The sequence below is a fragment of the Citrus clementina genome, unplaced genomic scaffold (assembly GCF_000493195.1).
Source record: "Citrus clementina cultivar Clemenules unplaced genomic scaffold, Citrus_clementina_v1.0 scaffold_7, whole genome shotgun sequence".
Lineage (NCBI taxonomy): Eukaryota > Viridiplantae > Streptophyta > Magnoliopsida > Sapindales > Rutaceae > Citrus > Citrus x clementina.
The window spans coordinates 19,315,290-19,337,364 of record NW_006262075.1 but is presented as its reverse complement, the minus strand read 5'-3'; the positions used below and the strand labels follow the sequence as shown (position 1 = coordinate 19,337,364).

Below are 22,075 nucleotides of genomic sequence, written 5' to 3'. Positions count from 1 at the left end.
GACTAGATCAGTTTACACTGCTGGTCTAACAAGCCATGTACAAGTTTCCCCTGGACATAACCTAGCGTTTAGACAGCCAACAATGCATATTAGACAATTTGTGGTGTGTTAACAACCCACAAGATAAATTAAAAGTAGTCAATGCACTCATGCATTATTTTAGATAGATTAATGAACGTGTAGACAGTAAATATTTTGCATTTTTTGTATTAGTTAGAGATAGACATCCAGGAATTTATAGTCAGTGGAAAGAGGTAGTTGATTTGATGATCAATTATCCCGATCCATATGTTAAGGGTTTTTACACATTTCATGAAGCAATAGAATATGCTAGACATGAAATAGGACCAAATTATCATGTTAGCCAGTAGATAAATACTTTAAACAGTACATCAACTTCATCATCTAGACAGTCAAATAAGCTAGTAGACAATGCATCAGTAGCATCAGCATCATCATCATCCATACAATTTTGTGATCATTGTGAAGCAATGACACGAGCCATTAAAAATCTTAATGAGACTAAATATCATTTAGACAGTGTAGTAACTTCATGTAGTCAAAGGATAACTGCATTAGAAAGTGTTAATATAGAATTAACTTGTACGTGGCTTGTTATACCAGCAATGTAAATTGATCTAGTCCCCATTTTGGTTGACCATCAGAATATACGTCGCTGGTTTCCCGCCTATATACAGAGTATTTCCCAAAAAAACTTTATAAAAATTGCGGAAGATGCTTTCCCAAAAACTGGCCTTTCAAAATTCATTTAACTGCTTCTGAAAACATGCAAATCAAAAACACTTTCAACTCCTGATCAACGCCCTAAAACGCCTTCTCAACACATCAACGGCTAAACAGGCCAACGGAGACTATATTTAAAAAGAAGCTTTCAGAAAATCAACAGGAATTTTCACTAAGTTCTTATTATTTTTGTCAAAAACAAAAACCTTAATTTTTATATCCTACTTTTTGTTTTGAAATAAATGTTTGCGGCAAAACATGCGTTTCACCATTAATTCTTATTGGTATATTGTTTACACATTCTGTAATTTGCATCAGTTCTCCATTAAATTGTCTAACTAGTACTTTTATAGTGACTCACTATCTATAAATAGTGACTGACTACTATTTTAAGTGATGACTCACTGTCGGTAAGAAAAGACAAAATGAAAAAGGTATTTTTATAATTTTTCCTTTATCGAGTAGCGAGTAAAGATTATCTGTAAAACCACGTGACTCTGTCTATTTTAGAATTAACAATAGACAGAGGAACAATAGAATTACAGCCGCATATAGTCAGTAAAATATTAGAATTTTTAGATAAAATAGAAGACACAAAAGAATTGCAAAAATTTTTTAGGATTATTAAATTATAGTAGAAAATTTATACCAAATCTTAGTACATTAATAAGACCCTTGTATAATCAATTAAGTAAAAATGGACAAAAATAATTTAATAGTGAAGATATAAAATTAATTCGAAAACTTAAAGGAATAGTTAAAAATCTCAAACCCTTAGCATTACCAATAGACAGTTATTATAAAATTATACAAACAGATGCCAGTAGTTTAGGATGGGCAGGTATATTAATCCAAAGATTAGTTGATGTGTGGCGACTTGTGTGTGGGATTAACAATGCATATTGAATTAATGCAAATGAGATACCCAAACACTGCTGCTCAAACACATAGCATACCCATTAATCATGGCAGTCCAAGAAACATGAGTTCTGTCATACATGCCATCAAACAAAAATCTAGCGGAATCAGTATCTCCACACTTGAAATACATTGAAATCCGTGCAGTAACCACAGATATTATCTAAATCAAAGCAACAATGAAAACTATGCTGCTCAAACACATAGCAGCAAGAACATTTTAAATGCCCAGAAACCACTTCATGAATGGTGAAACAAACCACTTGATGTTATCCTTGCATACTATGAGCCACTCTCAGTTACAGACCCTAAAAATACATCAGCCTTAAAGGTTTATGTTAGGCAAAACAACCGCCCTCAATGCAATAGTTGTTCTCCAAAAGAAGAACCCAACTTGTGGCCCTTGTAAGCTCGCAACAACTCCTCTGCATCATCTCCAAAACTGAGCACAAACTTCTTCAAGAAATTCTCCTCACTCGAAATCAGGAACGATGGAAAACTCCATCCTTTCTTCAACATCCCCCTTGACGTGACAATTTGAAAAACCCTATATCGAGGAATCACTCGATTTTCTATACTTAGCGTTAAACAAACCGGAATATGAACCAACACGGCCTTTTCAAATTCAATCTCTTTCAGAAAGAACTCAAGTCCCGACTTTAACCTCTCCTCAGACGACTTAAGTATTCCAGGTGCCCTCCGAAACATTTCCATGAACTCTTCTTTTGAGAATCCATAACTCCTAAATAATTCCAATTTTCTGTCAAATGTTTCTTCACTCAAGCAACTAAGGGCATGCAATCCATAAACAAACATCCTTGAGTTAGTTGAAAATCCCATTTCTAAAAGCCGTGAAACAAGGTGTCTAAGTTTCGGTTCCTTGAAACAAAATAGCCTAGTTTGCCTCACTAATAACCTCGAAAGCTGAGACCCAACAATGCCACAACTTTTCACGTATTCAATGTTTCTTAATAAACCTGATTTCTCTGTGTCCATTACAAGATTCCAACTCATTCTACGAATGACACGAATCAAATCTTCATTATTATAGTCCTCCGCTAAAATTTTCTTAAGAATTTCAACACATGGAATCAATTTTCTCTCTAAACTAGCAGTTTAAAACCGTTGGATAATTGGAAATAAACTTACCCAAATCAGAACCCACAAGACCCAGCTGCTGGAAATATCCGATCTTTGGTTTAAGGGTTTTGTTAACATCAGCGAAGAGAATAGTGGGTTTTGTATAAACTGCCAATTGAATGTGGGTGTCAGAGAATCCAACACTGTGCAAAAATTGACGTACATTCTGCGGATTCTGAAGGGATTTAATGCGAGGGCATTTGTTTGAGATCACAAGGGCTCGTGATTTGGGAATATTTACGTTTTCGATTAAATAATTGAGGAAGATGGAGTTTGTATTTGGGGTTTTCGAAACGGAAGAGAAGAATGAGAAGAAGGATTTGATTGCAAAGTTTTGGGAATTTCGGAATGAATTTGACTCTCTGCATTTTGGGATTGTCTTGAGTGGAGTCAGAAAGGTTTTAGGGTTTAAAGTACAAACAAAGAGATTAGGATTTCCATAATTCGAATCTCAAATCACATATTGCCTCGCCCATTTACACTTAACAACTACACCCATGTGGGCTGTGTTTCGTTACTTCCTTGTCCTCATCTCCATACATGCTACTTATCCTTATTTTTGTCAAAGGATAAATTTTAATTTATGTCATGTTAGTTCTAAAATAAAGTATAAATTATAATTCCATGTACAAAGTAATAAATAGTAAAAGGATATATTATAAGTTTAATAATATGAATATGAAAGAGTGTCCTGCCGTTAATTTAAAGTTATAATCATCGATCTATTCTTTAAAATTGTGAAAACATTAGTTTATTATGAATTGTGCAAAAGTTTTCTGATGTAATTTAATGTGACCCTCTGGAGTGGGTTTGGTATTGTCATTGGCTAAACACTTTTCGTTTTGCGTCCTCTCTTCCCGTCATTTAAACATATTGAGAACACAAAGAATTGGAATCATTTTCGATTGAAGATCAAACTCAAACCGTGAGAAAAACTACTGAAAATAATCAATTGAGGTATTTCCTTGCAGGAAATTTTATTTGAAAAAAAATGATCGATGAATAAACAAGATTTGGGTCAAGGAACAACGAACAGATATAAATCCAAGAAACACCAGCAAAATTTCAAGCAGATACATAACCGAGATCATCAAAGACATATCTGATATCGGTACAGAACTTACGCTCATCGCCGGCAGAGCTATTTTACAGGGTAGTTCAGTTTTTGTTCGATGCTTCGATCTCTTCTTCAATATGCTACCTAGCCAAATAAGCAGTAAAACTATCTACGAAATCTCTGGTGCTCAAACGCATGGCCGAAGGAACATTGAAATGCCCAGAAACCAATTCATGATAGGTGAAGAAATCCATTTGATGTTATCATTGCATACTATCAGCTACCCTCGGACCCTTCTATTACAGGGCCTGAAAATACACCGGCCTTAGAGGTTTGGTTAACACAGAACAACTACCCTCACTGCAATAGTTCCTCTCCAGATCAAGAACCCAACTTGTGGCCCTTGTAAGATAGCAACAACTCCTCTGCATCATCTCCAAAACTCAGCACAAATTTCTGCAAGAAATTACCCTCACTCAAAAGCAGCATCGAAGGAAAACTACAATCCTTCTTAAACATCCCCCTTGACATAATAATTTGAAAAACCCTATATCGAGGAATCACCCGGTTTTCAATACTACACGCTAAACAAATCGGAATACGAACCAACACTGACTTTTCACATTCAATCTCTTTCAGAAAGAACTCAAGTCCCAACTGTAACCTCTCTTCAGACGCCTTAAGTATTAAAGGTGCCTTCCGAAACATTTGTAGAACTTCCTCTTTTGAGAACCCGTAACTCCTAAATAATTCCAATTTCCTACCAAATGTTTCTTCATTCAAGCAACTAAGTACAACCAATCCATAAACAAACATCCTCGAGTTAGTTGAAAATCCCATATCTAAAAGCCGCGAAACAAGGTGTCTAATTTTCAATTCCTTGTAACAGAATAGCCTAGGTTGCCACACTAATAACATTGAGAGCTGAGACCCAACAATGCCACAACTTTTCAGGTATTCAATGTTCCTTAACAACCCTGATTTCTCTGTGTCCATTATCAGATTCCAACAGCATCTACGAAAAACACGAGTCAAATCTTCATTATTAGAGTCATCCACTAAAATTTTCTTAAGAATTTCGACACAAGGAATCAATTTCCTCTCTAAACTAGCAGCGAAAAGAGATGGATTTTTGGAAATAAACTTACCCAAATCAGATCCCACAAGACCCAGATGCTGGAAAAATTCAATCTTTGGTTTTAGCGTTTTGTCAACATCAGAGAATAGAATTGTAGGTCTTGAAGTAACAGTCAATTGAATGTGGGTATCAGAGAATCCAACATTGTGCAAAAATTGACGCACGGTTTCCGGTTTTTCAAGGGATTTAATGCGTGAGAATTTGTTCGAGATCGGAAGAGCTCGTGATTTTGGAATGTTTAGGGTTTTGATTAGGAAATTGAGGAAGATGAAGTTTGTCGAGTTTGGGGTCTTCGAAAGAGAAGCGAAAAAGGAGAAAAGGGATTTGATCGCAAAGTTTTGGGAATTTGGAAATGGATTGAGTTTGAGTCTCTGCATTTTGGGACTGTTTCCGCTGGAGAGCGGGATTAGGATGTTAGGGCTTTCCTTGTTTTTTGTTTTTCTTTTCTTTTCATTATTATTATTATTATTATTATTATTTTTGGGTTAAAAATCAGGAGAGAAAAAAATACATATTATAGTTAACTTAATTGAAAATATTAGCACACAATTTTAATTAATTAATTTTTAGAAAAGTACAAAAACTCCTTAAAAAATTATATAAGATGTAAATTTTGATCTCACATAAGCCTTTCTGTAAGTTAAAAAAACCCGGTACTTCAAAAGTTTTTTAATCTGGCAATTAAAATGGGAGTTACCGACTTAATTTACTACACACACATGATGGTTCTCCAATTCTCCATTCCTGAACCCCAACTTACATCATCACGTAGATCTTGAATCAATATTTGACGGTATGTTCAAAATTCAAAATTTAGCTTCACTGTATGAAATTTTATTATCAGAAAATAAAAACCAAACTATAAACTAACTAATTAAAAATTGCAACTCAATCTCAAGTTATAGGAAACACTTACAAGATCTAAACATCATGAGAACTAGGGAAAGCATTTTAAAAGTGACAATTTCAGGTACCATAAAATTTCTTTACTGCTGATGTTATACGGCCACATTAGGCAGGATAGTGTTAGTTATGCAACTGAAAAATAACTTCTTGTTACTTGCGCAGTCTTCAAAATGTCCCAGAGAGGAAAGTTGCATGAAGATTCTTCATTTGGAGAAGTAGATGAATCAAATAATGTGACGATGAATCAATAATGTGACATCTTTAAGCTACCATAGTTCCTTACTACCCATTTGCCATTAGGAACTATGCCTCTCTCTCAGCATTAAACACATTTGAGTACACAAAAGAATTAGAATCATTTTCAATTGAAGATCAAACTCAAACAACATCAAAATAATCAATTTAAGTGTTTGCCTGCAAGAAAATTTTCAGTTGAAAAGAAAATGATTAACACGAAATTGGAAGTTTTCAGTTGGAAAAAAGAAAAGAGAGAGAGAGAGAGAGATTAACCCGAAACAGGAAGGCTCAAACGAGATGAATTAACAAGAATTGGGTCAAGGAAGAAAAAGTGTAATTCCAAGACATACAAGCAAAATTTCAAGCAGGTATAGAACAGAGATCATCAAAGACTTGTCTAATATTGGCACCGAGCTTACATTTATCTCCAGCAGTGCTCTTTTAAAGGAAATTCACCATTCATTTGATGCCAGCAAACACAAAGCAGCAAGAACGTTGAAATGCCCAGAAGAAACCACTTTATGATTGTGAAACAAGCCACTTGATATTGTTCTTGCATACCATAAGCTACTCTTGGATAGTCCTGTTATAGGGCCTGAAAAAACATCAGACCTGTGGATTTGCGTCAGGCAGAAAAACCACCCTCACTGAAATAGTTGTTTTTTAGAAGAAGAACCCAACTTGTGGCCCTTGTAAGCTAGCAACAACTCCTCTGCATCATCTCCAAAACTCAGCACATACTTGTTCAAGAAATTCTCCTCACTCAAAACCAGTACTGAAGGAAAACTCCAATCCTTCTTCAACATCCTCCTCACCATAACAATTTGAAAAACCCTATATCGAGGAATCACTCGATTTTCAATGCTGTACATCATGCAGCAGGGCATACGAACCAGCACCGCCTTTCCAAATTCAATCTTTTTCAAGAAGAAATCAAGTCCAGACTTCAACCTCTCCTCCGACGCACTAAGCAATCTAGGTGCTGTCCTAATCATTTCAATGCACTCTTCTTTTGAGAATCCATAGCTCCTAAATAAATCCAATTTTCTATCAAATGTTTTTTCACTCAAGCGGCAAAGTGCATCCAATCCATGAACAAACATCCTAGAGTCAGTCGTAAAGCCCATATCTAAAACCCGCAAAACAAGCTGTCTAAGTTTCAAATCATTAAAACAAAATAGCCTAGGTAGCCTCACTAATAACATTGACAGCTGAGACCCAACAATGCCACAGCTTTTCAAGTATTCAATGTTTCTTAACAACCCCGATTTCTCCGGGTCTATTACCACAAGATCCCAACTCATTCTACGAATAACACGAATCAAATCTTCATTATTAGAGTCCTCCGCTAAAATTTTCTTAAGAATTTCAACACATGGAATCAATTTTCTCTCTAAACTAGCAGTTAAAACATTTGGATACTTGGAAATAAACTTACCCAAATCAGAACCCACGAGGCCCAGCTGCTGGAAATATGCGATCTTTGGTTTAAGGGTTTTGTTAACATCAGCGAAGAGAATAGTGGGTTTTGTATGAACTGCCAATTGAATGTGGGTGTCAGAGAATCCAACACTGTGCAAAAATTGAGACACAGTTTGCGGTTTTTCAAGGGTTTTAATGCGTGAGAATTGGTTTGAGATCACAAGGGCTCGTGATTTGGGAATATTTACGGTTTCGATTAAATAATTGAGGAAGATGGAGTTTGTATTTGGGGTTTTCGAAACGGAAGAGAAGAATGAGAAGAAGGATTTGATTGCAAAGTTTTGGGAATTTCGGAATGAATTGAGTCTCTGCATTTTGGGACTACAGTCTTTTCAGTATTGACTTTCGAAAGTTTAGGGTTTTTGGGCTTAAATTAACGACAAATAGCTTAAGGATTTCGGAAGGGCAATTAGATTTAGAATTTGGCCAAACGAACATGGCCAAACGAACAAGGCCAAAATGTGAATGTGACGTTGGGTAGAATGTCAAGTGCGAAAGACGTGCCATGGAGCAAGGCAAATTTCGATGATCGATACAGGTTTTAACATTAGATTTTACAAGTATTTATTGTTCAAATATATCAAGCCTTCTGATAGGTTTCGGGCATATTTAGCTATTCTGTTGGTTATTTGGGGGTATGGCCGGATGATTCGACTCATGCTATTCATCCATATTTGTAACTGAACTTCTTCGGTTATGGAATGCAGTGTTCTAAAAGTGTATGTTTTAGGGTGCAAATAGCCCCCACCCACTTGCCATTAGCAACTATGCCTCTCTCGGCATTAAACATGTTTGAGAACACACAAATAAAATTTAAAAAAGAAAAATCGTAATCATTTTCATCTGAAGATCAAACTCAAACAACATCAAAATAATCAATGGAGATCTCTCCTTGCAAGAAAATTTTCAGTGAGGGAAAAAGAAAAAAGGAACAGAGATACAGAACAGAGATCATCTAAGACTTGTCTGATTTTGGTACAGAACTTATCTCCAGCAGAGCTCTTTTACGGTAATTCACTTCTCGTTTAATGCTTTGATCTCTTCTCCAACACACCACCTAACCAAAAGTAAACTATCCGCGTAAACTCTGCTGCTCAAACACATAGCAGAAAGAACATTAAAATGCCCAGAAACCGCTTCATGATGATGAAACAAACCACTAGATGTTTTCAGTGCATAGTACCAGCTACCCTCAGATCCTTCTGTCACAGGGCCTTAAAATGCCCAGGACCACAAGGTTTGTGCAAGGAAAAACAAAAACCCTCATTGTAATTGTTGTTCTCCAGAAGAACCCAACTTGTGGCCCTTGTAAGCTAGCAACAACTCCTCTGCATCTTCTCCAAAACTCAACACAAACTTCTCCAAGAAATTCTCCTCACTCAAGAGCAGCATTGAACGAAAACTCAATTCCTTCTTCAACATTCCCCTTGACATAACAATCTGAAAAACCCTATATCGAGGAATCACTCGATTTTCTACACTTAGCGTTAAACAAACTGGATTATGAACCAACACCGACTTTTTAAATTTGATCTCTTTCAGAAAGAACTCAAGTCTCGACTTTAAACTCTCCTCAGACGACCTAATTATTCCAGGTGCCCTCCGAAACATTTCCATGAACTCTTCTTTGGAAAATCCATAGCTCCTAAATAAATCCAATTTTCTATCAACTGTTTCTTCGCTAAAGCAGCAAAGTGCATCCAATCCATGAACAAACATCCTAGAGTCAGTCGAAAAGCCCATATCTAAAAGCCGCAAAACAAGCTGTCTAAGTTTCAATTCCTCAAAACAAAATAGCCTAGTTTGCCTCACTAATAAAGCAGACAACTGAGAACCAACAATGCCACAACTCTTCAAGTATTCAATGTTTCTTAATAGCCCTGATTTCTCTGGGTCTCTTGTGAGAATCCAGTTGCATCTACTAACAACACGAATCAAATTTTCATTAGTAGTACGATCTGCTAATATTTTCTGAATAATTTTAACACATGGAATCAATTTTTTCTCCAAACTAACAGCTAAAAGGAATGAATTTTTGGAAACAAACTTACCCAAATCAGAACCCACAAAACCCAAACGTTGAAAAAGCTCAATCTTTGGTTTAAGGGTCTTGTTAATATCGGAGAATAGAATTTTGGGTGTTGCACTAACTGCCAGCTGAATGTGGTTATCGGATAACCCAACATTGCGGAAAAATTGACGCACAGTTTGCTGTTTTTCTAGGGATTTAATGTGAGAGTATTTGTTTGAGATCACAAGGGCTCGTGATTCGGGAATTTTTAGGGTTTCGATTAGGTAATTAAGGAGGATGGGGTTTGTATTATGGGTCTTCGAAAGTGAAGAGAAGAATGAGAAAATGGATTTGATTGCGAAGTTTTGGAAATTTGGAAATGAATTGAGTCTCCGCATTTTGGGACTAGCGGTGTTCTCAGTTTTGGCTTTTAAGAGACTCGGGTTTCTAGGGTTTAAATGAACAAAAAACAGAAGAAGGGCGAAGGGTTTTATCAGAACGGCGGCTAATTTGACCAAATGTTCACTATATAGCCAAAAATACGGCCCAAGATGTTCCTCAACACGGGTCGCTTGACACGGCCTGATAGCGGCGGCGCGCTCAAGAGTCGCCACTTCTGCAGTTGACACGTGTATTAATGATTAATTTCAAACTTTCATATCACAGGTTTGTTGATTGATTCATGATAAGTGGACTTGTTAGCTTACGTAATAATAATAATAATATAATGTATAAAAGTGTCCTACAACCCGTAAATAAAAATCAAATAATTATAAAAATATAAAGTAACATAATTTTAATTTTTTACGGTCGTTGTATTTTCATCAAACGATCATAAAATAGTTATTTAATATAAGATGACAAGCTCCGCAAACTAAAACCAACTTGCAAAGGCTAAGGGCAAATTTAAAGTTCAAATAAAATAGACACAACAAGATCATTGAAGGCTTCCATGTTTCCTTATTTAAACATTTACCAGCAAGTGATTTCAGGTCCAATTGAGAGAATTATGATTAGTTGCGCGACTACACACGTGTCAAACTTTTGTAGGGAGGAGTTGAGTTGTGGAGACCACATCTTCCAATGAGAAATGTATGTAATCTCGCACTATAAGGTGCAAGACTCCGCAATCAGCCCCCTATTGGGAATAACAATAAATTAGCTTGATTTTCAAGCACTTGCAAAAATTCTTTAACACAAAAATAGTATAACGACAGTGTCTCTTATTTCTTCCATCTAAGTGCCGCAGTGACCATGGCTCAAATATTTTGTAGTGAGGGTGAAAGTTTCATTCTTGCCATTAATGAGATCTTCGGCTGACTTAGCCTCTTCCTCATACTTCTTCTTCTTCTTCTTAATGATAAATTATAATTAATAAATTATTAGATATTAATGTTAATATTATTATTATCTTTATTGTTAATGATAAAATTTTTATAATTAATATATTATTAGCTATAATTAATAATAATAATAAGACTGATAATAATTCTTGAATAGATAATCACGATAATTAAAATATAAAATAATAATTATAACAATAATTAATAAATGATATTTTAGTAATTTGTAACAATTCAACTCATTCCAGATCCAATATAAAGTAAACACATTCCAGATCCAATATAAAGTAAACACATTAATGAGAATTCAGTTCATTCTACTTCTGATTCTTATAATTCAAGTAAAAAACTTATTTTTATTCCGACTCTTTATTTTCATTTCGACTCTTGCTCATTATGATTTCATCTCATTCTTATTCACATTTAGTAAATACATCGTAAGAGATTTAATTAGTGTGCAGATAAATATGGGGCGTCAGGGTCTAAGGTGACAATATCAAGAGCTCGAACAACTCTACTAAAAAATTTTGAAATAAAAATCCATAATTTGTTGCATAGTAGGGAAGCTTTTTTGGGCATGTACAAATTTTAAAGCTGAACTAGAACAGAGATCATCAAATTAGACTCGCCTGATATTAGCAACATAACTTACGCTTCTCAAAATCCATTTTGCTAGTTCATTGGGTAATTCACTTTTAGTTCGTACTTTGTTCTCTTCTTCTACATGATACCACACCAAACGACCAGTGAACTATCCATGAACATTGTTGATATGAATTGGAAGAAAAAACACAAGAATATTAAATTAGCATCCCACTTCCAAGGGGATTTCCTCTTTATTGAAATTGAAATATTAAGATAGTTGTCTTTCACGCCTCTGCTTTTGGCAGATACATATAAATAATAAAAAGTTGTTGTAGATTTAGCTTTATTACACACTCCTACTCAAACACAAAGTCTAAACTATTTCCCCCAACAAACTTATCTTAATAGCCCATCCTTATCCGGCCTTTTCTCTAATGAATTTTTATCCCCACAATTCATACTTATTCCACCACTTTATTCAGTCATATCACTCCATCCCCCTCAAGTTAGACTTGTCCTCAAGGCGAAAAATTCGGATACTTTTGTCTGAGGTCATACAGTGTTTCCCAGGTAGCATCTTCTGGACTTGCATTTGACCACTAAACCAAGACTTGAGTGACAAGCTTATTATTTTTTGTAACCATGCATCCGTCCAGTACTGCTACAGGCTCGATACGAAAGCGCCCATCAGCATCCACCAGTGGAAGATGTGGAAGCGAAGATAACCAGCTACCCAACTTCTTTTTGAGACATGAAACATGAAATACTGGGTGAATTGATGAACCTGTTGGTAACTGTAATTTGTAAGCCACATGTCCGACTCGGGCTTGGACTGGAAAAGGTCCATAGTATTTTGGAGCTAACTTTCTATTGCCCCTCAAAGCAATCGAGGCTTGGCGAAACAGTTGCAAACAGAGGAAGACTAGATCACTAACTTTGAACTCTCGATCCTTGCGTTTGGCATCTGCAATCTGCTTCATTCGATGTTGGGACTGAATTAGATTTTCTCTGAGTAACCGTATCATCTTATCACGATCTTGCAAACTCCAATCCAGTGAGTTTACATTTGAATCTCATGGATTATACATAACATATGAAGGTGGAACTCTTCCATACACCGCTTCGAATGGTGTGATCTTTGTAGCAGTGTGAAAATTTGTATTGAACCAATACTTAGCCATGGGTAGCCAATAAACCCATTCCTTTGGCTTGTCTCCTGTCATACATCTTAAATACTGCTCCAAACAACGATTGATCACTTTAGTTTGGCCATCCGTTTGGGGATGGTATGCAGAACTCATTAAAAGTTTAGTGTCATAGATGTTGAAAAGTCTCTGCCAAAATTTGCTAGTGAAAATGGGATCACGGTCACTTACTATTGTTTTTGGGAGCCCGTGTAGCTTGAAAACATTGTCCATAAAGACTTGAGCTACTTCTAAGGTAGTGTAAGGATGCTTGAGTGGAATGAAATGAGAGTATTTGCTGAGTCGATCAACTACTACAAATATTACATCCTTACCATGTGAAAGGGGGAGTCCTTCTATAAAATCCATGGAAATATTAGTCCATGGGCACTCTAGTATAGGTAATGGCTGAAGTAGGCCAGGCACAGCCACTGTTTCATTTTTATTTCTCTGGCATGTATCACATTCAATAACATACTTGTAGACATCTTGGTGGAGACCCTTCCAACAGAAACTTCGTCTGATTCGGTGCAATGTCTTTTAAACTCCAGAATGACCTCTACAAGGATCATTATGTGCCTCAAATAAGATTTGAGATCTGAGGGGAGAGTTCGGTCCAACCCATAACCGCCCTTTATAGAGGATCCAATCTTGATCTAGAGTGAAACCAGGTACTGCTTTTGGGTTAGTTTGCACACGTCTAATTAGCTCAATGGCTTGCTGATCAACTTGCCATTCATGCTTCAATTGTTCCAGCCAGTCAGAGACTAGGAAAGTTATAGCTAATGCTAACACTTGATCTTTAAATTTTCGAGATAAAGCATCTGCCACCTTGTTTTCTTGACCACTTCGATATATAATCTCAAAATCATATTCTAGCAATTTGGTTAGCCATTTTTGTTGTACAGGTGTAGTAATTCTTGACTCAAGCAAATGTGATCGGACTTTACCTTGAAATGTTGCCCCATCAAGTAAGGTCTCCATTTGGTAATTGTAAATACTACTGCCAATAATTCTTTTTCGTAAGTTGAGAGGCCTAGATTTTTGTTAGAATGGGCCTTACTGATAAAAGCAATGGGTTTTGCTTCTTGCATCAGTATTGCGCCGATTCCGCTTTCAGATGCGTCACATTCCACCACAAAAACCTTATTGAAATCAGGCATGGCTAAAACTGATGTAGTTGTCATAGCACGCTTTAATTGTTCAAATGATTCTGTAGTTGCAGGTGTGCACACAAAATTGTCTTTTTTAAGCAAATCAGTGAGAGACTTACTTATCTTATCGTAGTCTCTGACAAATCTCCTGTAGTATCCTGTTAACCCCAAAAATCCTCTTAATGACTTCAAACTTGTAGGCTGAGGCCAGGCTTGCATACCAGCAACTTTTTTCGGATCCGCAGTAATCCCTTCATGAGAAATTATGTGTCCCAAATATTCTAGTTGTTGTTGCCCAAACATACATTTTGACCGCTTAACAAAAAACTGTTGGTGTTGTAATAATGAAAGAGTTGTCTGGAGGTGGCATATATGGCTTTCCCAATCCTTACTGTACACCAAAATATCGTCAAAAAACACCAATATAAACTTGTGAAGGTGGGGGCGAAATACCTCATTCATAACACTCTGAAATGTTGATGGCACGTTTGCTAGCCCAAATGGCATTACTAGAAACTTATAATGGCCTTCATGAGTTCGACGAGCTGTTTTTTTAATGTCACTAGAGTGCATGCGAATTTGGTGATATCCAGACTGTAAGTCCAATTTAGAGAAGTATCCGGCACTATTAAGTTCATCCAATAGTTCATCAATCACCAGAATTGAAAATTTGTCTTTAATTGTTTCCTTATTGAGGGCTCTGTAATCGACACACGTGCACCACGTACCATCTTTTTTTTTCACTAGGAGCACTGGTTAAGAGAAATGACTCACACTTGTTCGAATGGTACCTGCTTCAAGCATCTCTCAAACAATCTTCTCAATTTCATTCTTTAGAAAATAAGGATATCTATAAGGCCGTACATTTACTGTTGAACAGCCTGGCTTCAATGGAATTTTATGATCTTGTGCTCTTGTTGGTGGTAAGCCTCTAGGTTCTGAAAAAATAAATTCAAATTAACTTAGTAATTTTTCCAAGTCAGGTTTAAGGCATACCTCAGAGTGAACAGTTCCAAATGCCGAATTTAGGTAGATGGAACATAACTGTGCCATAGCCCATGACTGTATCATAGTAACAAATGCCTCACTCGATTTGTCTCCACCAATTTCATAGGTCCAGCTGTTGACCCCCGTAGCACATGTCTCTTTCCTTTTGTCGTAAATTCCATTTTCAAAATTTTAAAATCCCACACGATTGGTCCCAACTCAGCCAACCATTCTACACCAAGCACTAAGTCACACCCACCAAGAGGCAACAATCTCATATCGGCTTCAAATATAGTGCCATACATAACCCATTGCATTTTTTTGCAAATGGCTGAACTTGTTATTTGTGCACCATCTGCAGCAGTCACTGAAAAATGATTGGTTTGTTCCACTAAACAGCTTGTCCGCTTTGCAACCACCGGGTTAAGAAAATTATGTGTACTACCCGAGTCAATAAGTATTATCACTGGCTTTCGGCTAATATACCCTTTAACTCGTATTGCTTGATAAGAGTTTAAACCAACCAAGGCATGTGAGGATATTATGGGTTCAGTCAGTTCTTCTATGGATGGTTCTGATTCTATTTCTTTTTGTACAACTCCAACTTTGTCTTCATCTCCAAAAGACTATTCTCCTTCAATGATAAACAACAACAACTTTTTACAACGATGGCCATGAAAATACTTTTCATCACAAGTGTAGCACAATCCTTTTGCCATTCGCTCATTCATTTTTGCCTGTGAAATCCGCCGTACAGCGGGTATTCTTTCTTTAAGGTTGGTCTTGGGATGGACGAATTAGTCTGACATATGATTTGTTTTAATGGTCGCATTTGAATTGGAAAGCTTTACACGACTAACTATTGCATTCATTGTCTCTTCCTGCATACGTGTCAAACTCATGGCTTAAACTAAAGTTGTTGGTTCAAATAGTAATACCCCATTCCGCAGCTCCTCACGTAATCCACTTGCAAAACAACTCACAAAAAACTCTTTAAATAAACCTTGTGTTTTGACCACCAAAGCCTCGAATTACTGTTGATACTGTTGTATTGTGCCTGACTGTCTTAGCTTTGTGAGTTGACCGACTGGATCATCATATCTCCTAGGACTAAAGCGCAATATAAGATCTTTAATAAATCCCTTCCAAGTGATCTTAGGCTTAGAGGTTTCGTACCCTTGGAACCAATCCAAAGCTCTTCCCTCCATATAAATAGAAGCCACGGATAATTTGTCATCTTCCTCTATGGCATAAAAATTAAAGAATCTTTCACATTTGTAAATCCACCCACTTGGATCATCACCATCAAACCGTGGAAAATCCAACTTAGCATATTTTGTTGAAATGTATTATCGGTGCCCTTCAGTTCATTTTGCGGAATTGGCAGAAGATTCACATATGTTGTCCCCTGTCACGAACGAAGCAAGCTCTTCGTACTTTGTAATTACGGTACTCATCATCTGCTTCAATTCCTTGATGTCAGTAGTTGTCTTCTTTAGCTCTTTCAAATCAGCAGCCTGTCTATCTTAATTTTCTTTTAATTGTCGAATAGCTTCATCTATGCGTTGAACCTCTTGTGTTATAGTCCCATCAGCCATTATCACCTTCACTCAGGGCAGAATGAACCGCTCTGATACCAATGATATGAATTGGAAGAAAAAACACAAGAATATTAAACTAGCATCCCACTTCCAAGGTGATTTCCTCTTTCTTGAAATTGAAATATTAAGATAGTTGTCTTTCACGCCTCTACTTTTGTCAGATACATATAAATAATAAAAAGTTATTGTAGAGTCAGCTTTATTACACACTCCTACTCAAACACAAAGTCTAAACTATTTCCCCAACAAACTTATCTTGATAGCCCATCCTTATCCGACCCTTTCTCTAATGAATTTTTATCCCCACAATTTATACTTATCCCACCACTTTATTCAGTCATATCAACTGTCATCTTAACTCATCAAGCGAAAATCACCGAAGGGCATTGTTGAATGTAAAAAAATTTCCTTTTTCGTCAACTATCAGCCACACACAGATCCTTCTCTGTCAGATCTCGAAATACAACAGCATTGAGAGTTTGTGTGGGGGCAAAACAACTACTTTCATTGCAATAGCTAATGCTAATGACCCAAAGACCCAATAGGCCATAGTTAGCATATTGAAACTTGTATAATTGTATCAAGATTGCTCTTTCAAAGAAGAACCCAAACTGTGGCCCTCGTACGTTAGCAACAACTCCTCTGCATCATCTTCAAATCTCAACACAAACTTCCTAAAGAAATTCTCCTCACTCAAAAGCAGCCTTTTACATTCTTTCTTCAACATCCCTCTTGACATGATAATTTGAAAAACCCTATATCGAGGAATCACCCGATCTTCAATGTTACATGCTAAACAAATAGGAAAACGAACCAACACCGCCTTTTCCAATTCAATCTTTCTAAACATTTCAACGAACTCTTCTCTGGAGAAATCCATAACTCCTAAATAATTCCAATTTTATATCAAATGTTTCTTCACTCATGCAACTAAGTGCACACAATCCATGAACAAACATCCCCGATTTAGTTGATAATCCCATATCTGAAACCCGTGAATTAAGGTGTCTAATTTTCAATTCCTCATAACAAAATGCCACAATTTTTGAAGAATTCAATGTCTCTTAGCAACCCCGATTTATCGGTAAGAATCCCGTTCTATCTACCAACAACACGAAAGATATCTCCATTATTAGTATCATTCACTAATATTTCCTTAAGAACTTCAATGCATGGAATCATTTTTCCCCCTTTAAACTAGCAGTTAAAAGACATGGATTTTTGGAAACAAAATTACCCAAATCAGAACCCATGAAACCCGAATGCTGGAAAAGTTCAATCTTTGGTTTAAGGGTTTTGTCCACATCAGAGAATAGAATTTGGGGTTCTGCATTAACTGTCACTTGAATGTGAGTATCAGAGAACCCAACATTTTGCGAAAACTGACTTACAATTTGTGGTTTCTCAAGGGCTTTAACGCGAGAGTATTTGTTTGAGATTACAAGGACTCGAGGTTTGGGAATGTTTAGGGTTTCGATGAGGTAATTGAGGAGGAAAGTGTTAGAATTTTGGGTTTCCGAAAGAGAAGAGAAAAATGAGAAATGGGGTTTGATTGCAAAGCTTTTGGAATTTGGAAATGAATTGATTCTCTGCATTTTGGGGACAAGTGTGTTTCAGTTTGAGAGATTGAGGGCTTAAAATGAACAGGAAATAAGTAGAATTAAGGATTTCATCAGAAGGCGGCATATTTTGTCCAAATTTTTATTTTTTCATAGCCAAAACTCCTTGATTCTCCTTTTCTATAAGGACAAGAAGAGGAGAGAGTACATATAATTTGCGTATCTTTTTGGGTTTTTCTTATGGAAAAATCTAGGGGTGGGCAAAAAAATACCGTGGTCTTAAAAAAACCGAACCGAACCGACGGTTTTTTCTAATTCGGATCGGTTTTTATTTTTAAAAAAATCAAAATATATCATTTATAAAAAAATGAAATGTCGGTTCGGTATTTGGTTCACTTAGTTTAACCGAAAAACCGAATTATTTTTAGATTTTATTCAAATCAACATGTATTAATTTTTAACTGATTGTGTAAGATAACTAACATAAACTTGCATACACACAATTCGGAGTATATATACGTTACAATTTCGTAAATCTTCATTTCCCCCAAAATAAACCCTAAAGCTAAAATCAAAGATTCAAAATCAAAACCAAATCCAAATCACCCACCCCAATCACACAATCAGGAGTACATAAACTTGTTGGCGTTTGTTTCTAAATTTTCTTTTTATTTTATATTGTAAGTTGTAATAGTTGTTATTTTTATTTGCCTTTACAACATTATGATTATGTTTATATAGATAGAGTATTGGAGTTTGGTTATGTATTTTGAAATTTTAATATTTCATATTTTGTGAGTATCTTATTAATAGTTAGTTAGATATTAGTGATAAAATGTGTTTTGAATACTTTGTATTTATTGTTAATATTTGTAATGAAATTAGGATGAACTAATTGTTGAAAAAAATTATTACATTCATAAGGTCCAATGGGCTAAAAATTTGAAAATTCAAAATAGGCCCAGAACTGAAAAAATCGAACCGAACCGAACTGATCCGTTTGAGTTCGGTTCTTATTGAGTTTGGTTCTTATTCAGTTCTTTTTATAAAATAACTGATTTAAATCGGTTCTACTTAATTTCGATCCGAACCGAACCGAATCGTGTCCACCCCTAGAAAAATCTCTTATCATTCCTACAGTATTTTTCGTTAGGAAAAAAAAAAAATCCAACACATTCTTGCTTTTGATTTTTGCACAAATGGACAATTTGACAATGTCTTGACATAATTGAAAAATAATTTACAGTTTATTCTCCAATGGTAAACGTGAATAGCATTGACGTTCAAGTTATTTAGTTTGAGCATATTTTAAGTTATTCATTGTTACAAATTAGATCTCTCAAATTTGATAATACGGATGTAGATTTAAAGATGATGTGCAAAAAAAGTACTCCATCAGATTCAAATCGATAACTTTTGGGAAGCACATTTAAATTTAGTTCAGTACCATTGAAAAACCACGGCTATGTGATTTTGTCCCACATTTATTTGATGAAAAGTTTGCAATACCCGTACTATTTTTGTCACAATTATTACTTAAAAATCATATTTTACCAAACACTATAAATTTTTATTTCTAGAGCTAGCAGCTATGATTTAAGAGTCACAGCACTACACTACCAAACAACTGAACATTTATTTAAAGGTAAAAAGAATAAGAAAAAAATTTCACAAATAATAATATAACAAAACCTATGCCAGAACAAAATAAGTAGAGTAACATAAATTTGCTTAATTTTCAATCACGTACAAAAAATCTGTAACCCCACTCTCCTAATTTCTTCTGTCTTGCTCGCTGGCACGAGCAAAATTGGTTATTGCCCAAAAATTTCGTAGTCAGGGTGCATTCACGAACAATTCAGCTGGTTCAGTCTTATCTTTCTACTGCAACTAGGATAGGAATAATTTGGAAAATTAAAATGATCTAAGAGATTTAAATGATGTGCATACAGACGTCCCATGAGACAAAATAATTTTGAAGGAAAATATCCATAATCATTTACCGCAGCAGGGAAACTTTCTTATGCTTGTACAAATTCTCTAGCAAATAGATACACATATCATAAAATTAGACTTGTCTGATGTTAGTAACAGAACTTACTCTCCTCAAAATTTCTTTCGCTTGTTTAAGGGTAATTGACTTCTCGTTCAATGCTTTGATCTCTTCTTCTATATGCTACCACACAGAAAGGCCAGTGAACCTTCGCCAAAACTCTCATGCAACCTCATTAAGTGAAACCACTGGAGATTTCCCATTTTTCATCAACTTTTAACTACGCTCTCAAATCCTTCTCTGCCCGATCTCGAAATAGAACAGCAACTCTCATTGAAATAGTTAATGCTAATGACCCAAAGATTGCAAAAGCCGATAGTTAATTTATTGAAACTTATATGGTTGTCTCAAGATTCTCTTTATGAGAAGAGCCCAAACCGTGGCCCTTGTAAGCTAGCAACAACTCCTCTGCATCATCTCCAAACCTCAACACAAACTTCTTCAAGAAGTTCTCCTCACTCAAGAGCAGCATTGAACCAAAACTCAATTTCTTATTCAACATTCCCCTTGGCATAACAATCTGAAAAACCCTATATCGAGGAATCACTCGATTTTCTATACTTAGCGTTAAACAAACCGGATTATGAACCAACACCGACTTTTTAAATTCAATATCTTTCAGAAAGAACTCAAGTCCCAACTTTAACCTCTCCTCCGACGATGCAAGTATACCAGGTGCCTTCCGAAACATTTCAATGAACTCTTCTTTGGAAATTCCGTAGCTCCTAAATAATTCCAATTTTCTATCAAATGTTTCTTCACTCAGGTAACTAACTGCTTGCAATCCATAAACAAACATCCTCGAGTTAGTTGAAAATCCCATATCTAAAACCCGTGAAACAAGGTGTCTAAGTTTTGATTCCTCATAACAAAATAGCCTAGGTTGCCTCACCAATAGCACTGACAGCTGAGACCCAACAATGCCACAATTTCTGAGGTATTCAATGTTTCTTAGCAACCCTGATTTATCTGTAGGAATCCATTTCCATCTACTAAAAACACGAATGAAATCTTCATTATTAGTATCATTCACTAATATTTTCTTAAGAATTTCAACACATGGAATCAATTTCTCTAAACTAACAGTTAGAAGACTTGGAGTTTTGGAAATAATCTTACCCAAATCAGAACCCTCAAGACCAAGGTGCTGGAAAAATTCAATCTTTGGTTTTAGGGTTTTGTCAACATCAGAGAAGAGAATTTGGGGTGATACACTAACTGCCAATTGAATTTCGGTATCTGAGAATCCAACATTATGGAAATATTGACGCACATTTTCTGGTTTTTCGGGTGACTTAATGTGAGAGTATCGGTTTGAGTTTGAGATCACAAGGGCTCGTGATTTGGGAATGTTTAGGGTTTCTGTTAGGTAATTGAGGAGGAATGCGTTTGAATTTTGGGTTTCCGAAAGCGAAGAGAAAAATGAGAAAAGGGATTTGATTGCAAGGTTTTGGGAATTTGGAGACGAATTGATTCTCTGCATTTTGGGGTTGTTTTGAATGGACACGGGGATTAGGGTTTAGGCCATCAAAGCGACTCCGGGGTTTTCATTTTCTGATTCTCTCCATTACAACTACAGAGCATTTGTATTTTTTTTTAAATTTTTTTTGAGAAGTGGAGAGAAAATGCATAAAGTTGTTTTTTAAATAAAAAATTGTAAAATTTTTGTCTATTTGAAAAAAAAAATTTAGTTTATATAAGATTTATGTGTCTATTCTTAAAACGATGGAGCCTCGCGTTTTGCTTTTATTTATAATGGAAAATAAATTTTTATTTTTTTTATTTTTCAAAAAACTTAGATGTAATAAGAAATCTCATCCAATAAACAAAAACCTTTCTTTATGTTATTAAACGAACTTGAGTACCAGATGATTTTCACTATTTACTTACTTCCGAGTAATTTTTATAATTATTTTTATGAAATTTCATTTTTTATTATTGTTTTCATAATTTCTGGTGGAGTAATCGAGTTTCCA

The 22,075-nt window shown here is 35.7% G+C and overlaps 4 protein-coding genes across 4 annotated transcripts; all 4 read right to left on the bottom strand.

Moving 5' to 3' along the window:
- Positions 1-1,636: 1,636 nt before the first annotated feature.
- LOC112096801 lies at positions 1,637-3,316 on the bottom strand. The gene has a single exon (XM_024180644.1). The coding sequence runs from the start codon at positions 2,674-2,676 to the stop codon at positions 2,020-2,022; it is 657 nt and encodes a 218-aa protein (XP_024036412.1). The 5' UTR covers positions 2,677-3,316; the 3' UTR covers positions 1,637-2,019.
- Positions 3,317-3,781: 465 nt separating this feature from the next.
- LOC112097017 lies at positions 3,782-8,155 on the bottom strand. Its single transcript, XM_024181278.1, has 2 exons — positions 6,789-8,155; positions 3,782-5,438 (listed from the first exon to the last, which is right to left on the bottom strand). The coding sequence occupies exons 1-2, from the start codon at positions 7,934-7,936 to the stop codon at positions 4,241-4,243; spliced, it is 2,346 nt and encodes a 781-aa protein (XP_024037046.1). The 5' UTR covers positions 7,937-8,155; the 3' UTR covers positions 3,782-4,240.
- Positions 8,156-8,434: 279 nt separating this feature from the next.
- On the bottom strand, positions 8,435-10,156 carry LOC112097054. The gene has a single exon (XM_024181354.1). It carries the CDS (start codon positions 10,029-10,031, stop codon positions 8,886-8,888), a length of 1,146 nt encoding a protein of 381 aa, XP_024037122.1. The 5' UTR covers positions 10,032-10,156; the 3' UTR covers positions 8,435-8,885.
- Positions 10,157-20,433: 10,277 nt separating this feature from the next.
- LOC112097016 lies at positions 20,434-21,582 on the bottom strand. The gene has a single exon (XM_024181277.1). The coding sequence runs from the start codon at positions 21,580-21,582 to the stop codon at positions 20,434-20,436; it is 1,149 nt and encodes a 382-aa protein (XP_024037045.1).
- Positions 21,583-22,075: the final 493 nt, after the last annotated feature.